At 45.0% G+C, this 9,912-nt stretch overlaps 1 protein-coding gene across 1 annotated transcript; it reads left to right on the top strand.

Moving 5' to 3' along the window:
• The first annotated feature begins 372 nt into the window (after positions 1-372).
• Positions 373-9,797, top strand: LOC127232925 (60S ribosomal protein L23a-like). The gene is made up of 2 exons (XM_051199249.1): positions 373-805; positions 9,565-9,797. Exons 1-2 carry the CDS (start codon positions 373-375, stop codon positions 9,795-9,797), a joined length of 666 nt encoding a protein of 221 aa, XP_051055206.1.
• Positions 9,798-9,912: the final 115 nt, after the last annotated feature.

Raw genomic sequence — 9,912 nt, forward strand, 5'->3', positions numbered from 1 at the left:
GAAATACTGTTCAGCCATAAGTAGGAATGGTGTGTTACACTACCCCATGGATGACCCCTAAACCACCACAAAAAGTGGAAGAACACAGTTCTGAGAATTGTCTGATCTGTTTCTGTGAAGAGTCCACAATAACCCAAACTCTTAAACACACATGAAAGTTGATTCCTGTGTGCACAAAGAGTAGACTGCGGCTTTGCTAGGGGCTGGGAGGACGAGAGAAGAGGGGCTGTTTAAGATCCAGGGCTTATTTTTGAATTAATAAAATGCTTTGGTGAAGCTTATGAACATATCACTTCTTGTGAATTCATTAAAAACAAACAAACAAAAAAACAAAAAACAACAACAACAAAACCACCATGCTTTTTTGCCAAGATGGCTTCGAAAGCAAAGAAGGAAGCTCCTGCCCCTCCCAAAGCCAAAGCCAAGGCCTTCAAAGCCAAGAGGGCTGTGCTGAAAGGCATCCATGGCCATGCTGAAGATCCTCAGGGCATGTCACCCACCTTCCGGGCGGCCCAAGACCCTCGGAAGAGCGCGCCCTGGAGAAACAAGCTTGACCACTATGCCATCATCAAATTCCTCCTGACCACTGAGTCAGCCATGAAGAAGATAGACGACAACAACGCACTTGTGTTCATTGTGGACGTCAAGGCCAACAAGCACCAGATCACACAGGCTGTGAAGAAACTCTATGACATGGATGTGGCCAAAGTCAACACCCTCATAAGGCCTGACGCAGAGAAGAAGGCGTATGTTCGGTTGGCTCCCGATTATGATGCTCTGGCTGTTTTAACAAAATTGGGATCATGTAAACTGAGTCCAGCTGGCTAATTCCAAATATACACTTTCTCACCATAAAAAAAAAAAAACAAACAAAAACAAAACAAAACAAAACACAAAACACTGAACTGTACAGTAATATTTTTTTTTCCTAATCTGTCTGTGCCGGTATATCTGTGTGTTCATATGTGCATGTAGTGGCTTGAATGAGAGAGTCCCCACAAGTCTCGGGCATTTAAATACGTGGGCCCCCCCGTTGCGGACATTTGGGAAGGATTATGGAGGTGTGGCCTTGTTGGAGGAGGTGTGTCATTGGGAGAGGGCTTTGAGGTTTCAAAAACCTCCTCCGGACACCCTTAGAGCACTCTCTGCCTCCAGCTGCTGCTCCATCACCATGCTCCCGACCATGGTGATGGTGGGTACCTAGCTCTTTGGTACACACAGTAAGCCCCAAATAAACCCTTTCTTCTATAAATTGCTATGAGCAGGACAGTGAGTGAGGGTGCAGTACCCTCAAAAGCCAGAAGATGGCAGTAGCTCCCCTACAGCTGGAGTTACAGCTACTTGACCTGGGATCCGAGAACTGAACTAGAGTCCTCTGTAAAATCAGTGCCTGCGCTTAACCATTGAGCCACCTTGCCACTACCACTGAGCCAGCTCTCCATGCACCCCATCCCCCATTTTCTTCCCTTTGTCAAATAAAACACAGGAGGTCCCCCTGTATCATGGTGAGTCGTCTCCATGTCTAATCAATTTTGCAGTTCGGTACAGGGCAAAGAACATAGGACTTAGGGACAATTGGACCTAAGCTCAACTTTAAGTTGACTACTTGAATGCTGTTTGTCTTTGACTGAGAGATTTGACCTTTTAGGAATTTGGCTGCCTGATCTGCAAGTCTAGGGCTTTACCCCCTTTCCTACTGTTACAACAGTAACAATGAAATCACACCAATGAAACACTTAGCATTTCCTGCAACAGGACTGATGATAATGCAAAACCAGAGCAAGCTGTGGAAGAAGGCGGAGCAAGTGGGACTAAAGATGGAGTGTAGCTGTCTGGACAGGGAGCATGGAGGCCAGGAAATTCTTAACCAGGTCTGGCATGCAACGTGGGCTTGCTACAGCTTGGTATGGTTTATCTCCTAAATGTTCATGGTATTGGGAGGTAGTAGAGCCTCTAAGAGGTAGGGCCCAGTGGAGAGTACTAAGCACTCTTTAAAAATTCTCAAGATGGGCCCAATATAATCAGGTGGTCCTTGAAAACGGAAGAAGATTTTTTTTTAAATTGAAGACTATAATAAGATTAATGTAAAATGCCAGTGAGAAAAGAGCGTCCACCAGCCAAGGAGTGAGGGCAGCCTGAAGACGCTGGAAAAGGCAAGGGATGGGATTCTTGGATTCTGGCCCCCTTGTGTCAGCCCTGTTGACAGCCCAGAGGGATGCACATCAGAAGTTTAACCTGAAGAATCATAAAATAACATGGGTTATTTAAGCTACTATGTTACAAGCAACAAAGAAAGACAACACAGTTCCCGGGAACAATATGCTACTAGCCACAAAGAAAAGTAACACAGATCTTGTGAACAACTTTTAAGTTAAAAAAAAAAAAAGTTTTTGTTGTTAGGGCCTTTTTTTTGGTTTGGGGCTTTTTTGTTTTGTTTTGTTTGTTTGTTTTTTGTTTTTGTTTTGTTTGTTTGTTTGTTTGTTTGTTTTGAGACAGGGTTTCTCTGCATAACCCTGGCTGTCCTGAAACTCTTTCTGTAGACTAGGCTGGCTCAAACTCAGAGATCCTCCTGCCTCTGCCTCCCTAGAGCTGGGATTAAAGGCACCTTGCTGATTTATCTTTATTTTATGTGTATGGTAGTGTTTGCCTTGCAGGTATTTACCCGTTCCTCATGCCTGCAGTACCCTTTATGCCTGCAGGGCCTGCAGAGGTCATTAAATTTCATAGAAGTGGAGTTACAGACAGTTGTGAGCTGCAGTGTGAGTACAGGAATCGCACCTGGGTCCTCTGCAAGAGCAGCCAGTATTGTTAACTGCTGAGTTTTCTCTTCAGTGCCCCAAACCCTGAACAACTTTTAAGCTCCACATACTTCTGCACAATGGTTGGCCTGTGAAGCTAGACCTGCAGCTCCAAGCAGAGACCTTGAGTATGTATTTTTTTATAAGATGGGAATTAACACATCCATATCATAGTCAAGGTTTCTAAAATCCTTTTTTGTCTAGGAAAATTGTGCGTGATTCTGGTTATATAGGTGTCTTTGCTGTAGGAAAATTATGCATGGTTCCAATTATATGGGTGTCTTTGCTGGAGGAAAATTGTGCATGGTTCCAGCTATATGAGTGCCTTTGCTGGATTTCTACCCCTGTGGTGAAGCACCATGACCATAAACAACTTGGGGAGGAAAGGGTTTGTATCTCTTACAGTTCCAGGTAACTGTCCATCACTGAGGGAAGATAGACAGGAACCTGGAGGAAGGAGCTGATGCGGAGGCCATGGAGGGTACTTGCTCATCGGGGCTTGCACAGCCTGCTTTCTTATAGCACCCAGGACTACCAGCCCAGGGATGATACCACTCACAATGGGCTGGACCCTCCCACATCAATTACCAATCAAGAAACTGTGCCATATAGGCTTGTAACACAGACTGATTCAGTGAGGAATTTTTTTTTTTTTTTTTCAAGACAGGGTTTCTCTGTGTATCCCTGGCTGTCCTGGAACTCACTCTATATAGACTAAGCTGGCCTCAGACTCATAGAGATCCGCCTTTCTCTGCCTCCTGAGTGCTGGGATAGAAGGTGTGGGCTACCTCCGCCTAGCTTGGTGAGGGCACTTTTTAAATTGAGGTTTCCTCTTCCTAAATGATTACTTACTTGTATCAAACTGACATAAAACTAACCAGCACAAATAGGTATGTTAAACAGGTATATAAATCAAAGAAGTAGCCAGGCGGTGGTGATGTTTTTCTTTAATCCCAGCACTCGGGAGGCAGAGGTAGACAGATCTCTGTGAGTTCCAGGCCAGCCTGGTCTATAGAGTGAGTTCCAGGACAGTTATGGCTACACAGAGAAACCCTGTCTCAAGAAAACGAAATGAAACAGATTAGAACAAAACCAAGGGCTCGTTATAGTAAATCATAAAGAAATTTATTTTAAAACAATTCTTTGGTTCATAGTTTAGCTATTTGTAGTTCCTAAAACTTTGTTTTCATTTTATTATTGTGTGTGTGGTGCATCTGAGTTGCAGATGCATTCATTCTTGCTACAGCAAGCAGTGGAAGTCAGAAGACAGGGTTAGGGACAGTTCTCCCCTTCCCCAGTGGGTTCTGGGGACCAGATCCAGTTGCTGGATTTTCACTTTCACCCACTGAACCATTGAACCAGCTCAATTTTACCATTGGCTGAGAATGAAATTCAGGCCTGGGAGATGGCTCAGCATTTACTGCCGAGTTTCACAACCTGAGTTTGATGCCAAGATCTTACACTGTGGAAGAAAACTCGGTCCCACAATTGTCCTCTGTCACATGTGCACCCACACCCATACACAAAAAAAATTAACAAATATTTTTTTAAAAAACTGATTAAAGCAAATTTGCATGGTAATGAGATGGATGTGCTTGGTTTTGCATAAAGTATTAAATCTGGAATGAATATTTGAAACCAAAGGAGCACAGCATCCCCAGTGCTTTTCATAGTTGATCAATATTTTGATTTTATAATCATTAATGCTGAAAATGATACTTCACATAAACACATACCCAAATGGCAGGAGTAATTTAGGGACGTTCCAAAAGTTCTGGAAACCTGTCATAGTCATACTTATAAATGAAACTCAAGGGTCCAGTGTGCTGGTGGTGCATGCCTTCAATCCTAGCACTCAGGAGGCACAGGCAGGTGGATCTCTGTGAGTTCCAGGACAGGCTCCAAAACTACACAGAGAAACCCTGCCTCAAAGGAAGGAAGGAATGGAGGGAGGGAAGAAGGGAGGAAAGGAGGGAAGGTGGAAGGAAGACAGAGAGAGAGACAGCAACCCCAAAACCATTTTGTTTCTTAGCTATAGGAGTTTAAACCTAGGACTCCCTACATGCAGGATATGTGTTCTACCACTGAGCTACATTCTCCCTGGTAAAAAGCATTTTAGAAAAACTGAAATTCTAACATGATATGACCCAAAGATGTACTAATTTGATGCTTACACACTGAGGAATGCCAGTGGGAAGACCAGGCTGACCTCGAACGAACAGAGACCTGTCTGCCCATACCCTGTCACTGAGCTACACCCGAGCTAGATCAAGTGGGTGGCAAATCAAAGCTTATGGTCACCAGCTGAAGAACTCAGGCCTGACACTCCACAACCCTCATTCTGCTCCTAGAGATGAAAAAGCTGTCAAACAGATTCTGCAGTGCTACTTTTCCTTTGCTTTAGGAGAAATACAGATTAAAACATTATTATTAATTGCCATGGCTGCACGGCAGGGGACCGAGAATCTGCAGAGGGTGTTGGGATTAACAACACAGGACTCTTGCTCCATGTTAAGAAGGCTCTTTCTAATTTTTTATTTTACTCCTGGGGCTGGCTTATATACCACAGCACCAGATGGAGGAGAGGGAAACAGAGGAGGGTGGTTAGTCATCTCAGGTTCCAAGGACCAGTTAGGGTGTTTTCAGGGTTATGGAAGCCAAAGGAGCATTAGCATTTTGCATTAGAAAACATGTCTTTTGTTTTCTTGTGGTTATAGCTCCTGCCCTGAGGGCAGCAGGGGGAAGTGAATTCTTAGCCAACCTCTTAATTCCTACAATTAATCTAGTTATTTTTTGTTTATTTACTAATTTTAAAGACAAAGTCTCACTATGTACCTTTGGCTAACCTGGAACTCATGTGTAGACCAGGCTGGCCTCAAACTCACAGAGACTTATCTGCCTCTGCCACCACAGAGCTGGAATTAACACCTGGCTTAAAATTAGTATTAACATTAGTATTAACATTAGTATCAATATTAGTATTACCTCTGTTGATTTGTTCTGTTTTGTTTTGTTTTGAGATGCAGGATGGCCTTGAACTCACTAGGTAGCAGAAAGTTTGTCTTAAGTCTTGATATTCCAATCCTCTACCTTCCATGTTTTGGGATTATTTGCATGCACCACCACACCCAGCTAAAATATTAAATATTAAAGAGAAACACTTCTCTCTAAACTGTTCCCAGATGTGGGAAGAAACAACTGCCTTGTGGGCAAATAAATCTAAATAAAGCTAAAAGCAGCTAAGAAAACACAGGAGCGAATGAAGGAGTTTATGGGGAAAACTGAATGTAGACTGTCCATCCAAACTTCCTGTTGATCTATGGAATGTGATTGTCTTTTAGACTCAGGCAGGAACCAAGATTCCCCTAGGCAAAGGCCTCAGCACAAACTTTCAAAGATGCCTCACTGGTCGGCCTGGTGTCATGTTGAGTTCAATCTTATACAACCTCATTTAATCCCCAACAAACCCCCAAAAAGGAGGCACGAAAGCTCAGAGACCAGAACCTGGCCATTCCCTCAACATCCCCTAGCACACTGGTTCTCAACCCTCCTAACCTTTACCTGCTGAGCTGTCTTTTTGGTCCTTGCTTGCTTTTTAAATGTAAGATTATGTGAAGAACTTTACAAGTCAATAACAAGACAAACCAAAAAGGAGTAAACAACCTGAGATATTTTTCCAAAACTATAGAAATAACAGAAGGATGTTCCATGCCTTTTTAAAAAATAGTCTCTGAATGAGAATGGCCCCTATAGGCTCGCATATTTGAATGTTTAGCCAGCAGTTAGTTGAACTGTTTGGGAAGGATTAGGAGGTGTGGTCTTGTTGGAGTAGGTGTAGCCTTGTTGGAATAGGCATGTACTTGTTGGGAGAGGTATGTCACTGGGGTGGGCGTTGAGAGCTTCAACAGCCCATGCCAGACCAAGACTCAGCTCTACAGCTCCAGCACCATGCCTGCTTACCTACTGCTATGCTCTCTGCAATGACAATAGTGGACTAACCCCCTGAAACTGTTAAGTAAGCTTCCAATTATTATATATATATATATCATATCATCCTGGTCACAATGTCTCTTTACAGCATAAAACAATAACTAAGATAGGCTCTCAGGTGGCTGGCCTTAAACTCTTCCCTCCTGCCTCCACTTCCTAAGTCCTGGGGCTTCAGGTGTGTGCTCTCACACCTAGCTAATGCTCTACATCTTTAGCTACTAGAGAAATACCAAACAAAAGCTCTATGACAGCTATAAGTCAAAATATCCAATTCCAGTAGGCATCCAGGGTGTGGAGAGCCTGACATGCTGCTGGTGCAAAATTATGCAGACAGTTTGAAAAAAGGTTTGGCAGTTTCTCAAAAAGTTAAAACAGTGAGTTACCATGTGATTGAGCCATTCCAGTCCTGAGAAATCCAAACATATATCCACATGAGGGCTTTTTCACCAATACTCACAACATTTTTGTAACAGCCAAAAAGTGGAGGTGATCCAAATGTTATCAGCTACACATGGACACCATACAAAGGGATATTACTGGACAATGTAAAATGCACAAAGGGTACACATGTGTGCAGTGTGCATAGATTATCAAAAAGGATGTTGAGAGGATAGGCAGACAGAAGAGACCACTTATGTGATTCCAGTGACATGAAACTTCCAGACAGTCCAATATGTAAAAACAAAACAGATGGTGGCAGGTATGATGGACAGTCTCGGCTGTCAACTTGATTGGATTCGAAACCCACTAAAAGGCAAGCTGCCAGGCACTCCTTTGAGGGACTTTCTTGATGGTGCTAAATGTGGGTGCACCTTCTGGTGGCAGCCCAGATACAAAGGGCATGGAAGAAAAAGCTTACCTTTTGCCTGCTTGCCTTCACTCTGCAGGCAAGCTCATCTAGCCTTTGCTACTGCATCTGTTTGCTGGTATTAAAACTAGCTTCTCCAGGCTTCCAACACAGACTCAACACTATGAGTCTCCAAGAATCCTCCAGGCTTCTGTGCCAGGCTGGGCTAGTGACACATTCAGCCTGGTGGACTGAGCATCTACCAGGGTCTTGGCCTCTCTGATGTGAGAATGCCACTGTTGGGCTACCTAGACTTTATTTTGTAAGCCAACAAATCAGTGTGTGTGTGTGTGTGTTTTCTGTTCCTCTAGACTAGAGAACCACAGAGAATACACTGTCCATGGAGGGGGAATGGGGAGTAGTTACTAATAAATTTTCTTTTCTGGGATGGTGATATTTTTTTTCTTTTTCTTTTTTGGTGTGTGTGTGTGTGTGTGTTGATATTCAAATGTGGTAGAGGTCATGTTAGCACATGTATGCAGGCCACAAGGCCACAAGACAACCTTGAATGTCCTTCATAAACAATGTCTACTTTGTTTTTTTGAGAGGTTTCTAAATTGGACTTGGGGCAGCTGGGCGTTGGTGGTGCACCTTTAATCCCAACACTCAGGAGGCAGAGGCAGAGGCAGGCAAATCTCTGTGAGTTCAAAGCCAGCCTGGTCTACAGACAGAGTTCAGGACATGCTCCAAAGCAATACAGAGAAATCCTGTCTCAAAAAAACCAAAAGAAAAAGAAAATGTACTTGGGGCTTGCCTATTAGGGTAGGCTAGCTGGCAGTGGAGTCCTGGGACCTGTTTTCCTCTGCCTCCGCAGCACTGGGATTTCAAGAGTGTGATTCCCAGGGTTTTTCTTTTGGGTGCTGGAGTTCACACTCGGGTTCTCATGCCTGCATGCCAAGCATGCTATCAACTGAATTACCTCCCCACCTATTAGGTGGCTATGTCTTCAAATCAGATTGTGAGTGAGACTTCAGTGTATTAAAAATCCCTTAAGTATATACTTTAAATAGCTGATTTTGTAGCATCTCAATTATACCTCAATTTAAGTTGATGAATTTTTAGCATCGGAATGGTCAGGCTGAGCCTGCATTTGTCCACCTGATTAACCACCATCCACAAGCTGATGGAGGCTGGTGCTATCCAATTCCCGCAGCTTGTAGCTTGGACTTTCAAACCTGCTGCCTAAGTCTCCGTAGCACATTTAGGATTTTCGCTGTTGCTGTTGAATATGGGTGGTATTATTGTTTTATTTTTACTTTGAGGTTCGTAGACGACTTTATTAGAGCTTGAGAGAAAGCGTGGCACAGCAGGCAAACTGTAAACTCTTGTGGCTAAGACAAAGGAGGACCGGAGGAAGAGAGAAAGTTTCGTCTCTCAGATCAGTAGTTGAAGTCTGTCAAAAGCTGCTCAGGACTGGAGACATAACTCTTGGTAGAGTGCTCGCCTAGGTTCCATCCTCAGCACCACATGAAAGTGGCAGTGGTGGCACAGCCTTTGCCACCCCAGGTTCAATATGGTCGGGCGGCAGGAGGAACACGAGTTCGTCCTCCAGTGCACAGACCTCCAGTGCACAGATCCTCGTTTGGATTGCACACAGTCCTAAGGGAGGAGAGCGTAGCTGAGGAGAGGGAAAAGGGAAAGAGGGTGAAGGGAAAGAAGAACAGCAGGGCCTCAGGCCAGCTTGGTATTTTGGCCTATATCCGGAAAAAATAATACTATTTTGGACTCAACGTACTCAGGTTTACAGCGAAGGTTTGTAAGCAAGTGCCACGTTTCGTGTTTTAAACGAAAAGACTTGGTGTCACGTTCACACTTAATCTTCTTAACCAAAAAGCGTTGAAACTGCTTTGAGGAGAGCGCGAGAGTGGAAGAACCAACTAGGGGGAGAGCACTTAGAGGTGCCATCTGTCCGGAGCCGGTCTGGGCCAGCACGCTCTTCCTCCGACAGCGACTCTTTGGGGCCGGGTCACCCTCCCCGCGCTCCCCGCAGCCCAGGCCGTCCCTGCGCGGACCTCACAGGCTCCCACGCCGGCGCCTGGCCGAGCTTCGAGCCTTCGTCCCTCGAGCCTGCTTCCATGCGCGCAGGGAAGGCCGCGCCCCGGACGCGCGTGCAGGACAGGAGAGCGAGGGAAGTAGCGGGCGCCCGCGACAGCCGTCCCTGAGCGCCACTCCAGGCCACTCTCCCCGCACAGTCCCTTCTGCAGAGAGGGGGCTCCCGGCGCCGGCGAGGGAGGGGCGCGGCCGGCGGTCCGTCCGTCCGTCCGTCCTGTGCATCCA

This window comes from Phodopus roborovskii, unplaced genomic scaffold (assembly GCF_943737965.1).
Source record: "Phodopus roborovskii unplaced genomic scaffold, PHOROB, whole genome shotgun sequence".
Classification (NCBI taxonomy): Eukaryota; Metazoa; Chordata; class Mammalia; order Rodentia; family Cricetidae; genus Phodopus; species Phodopus roborovskii.

Coding starts and splice junctions, on each gene's coding strand:
- LOC127232925 (XM_051199249.1), top strand. CDS start 373: ATGGCTTCGAAAGCAAAGAAGGAAGCTCCTGCCCCTCCCAAAGCCAAA. Junction 806..9,564: donor TTTAACAAAATTGGGATCAT/GTAAACTGAGTC, acceptor GGTCTGGGCCAG/CACGCTCTTCCTCCGACAGC.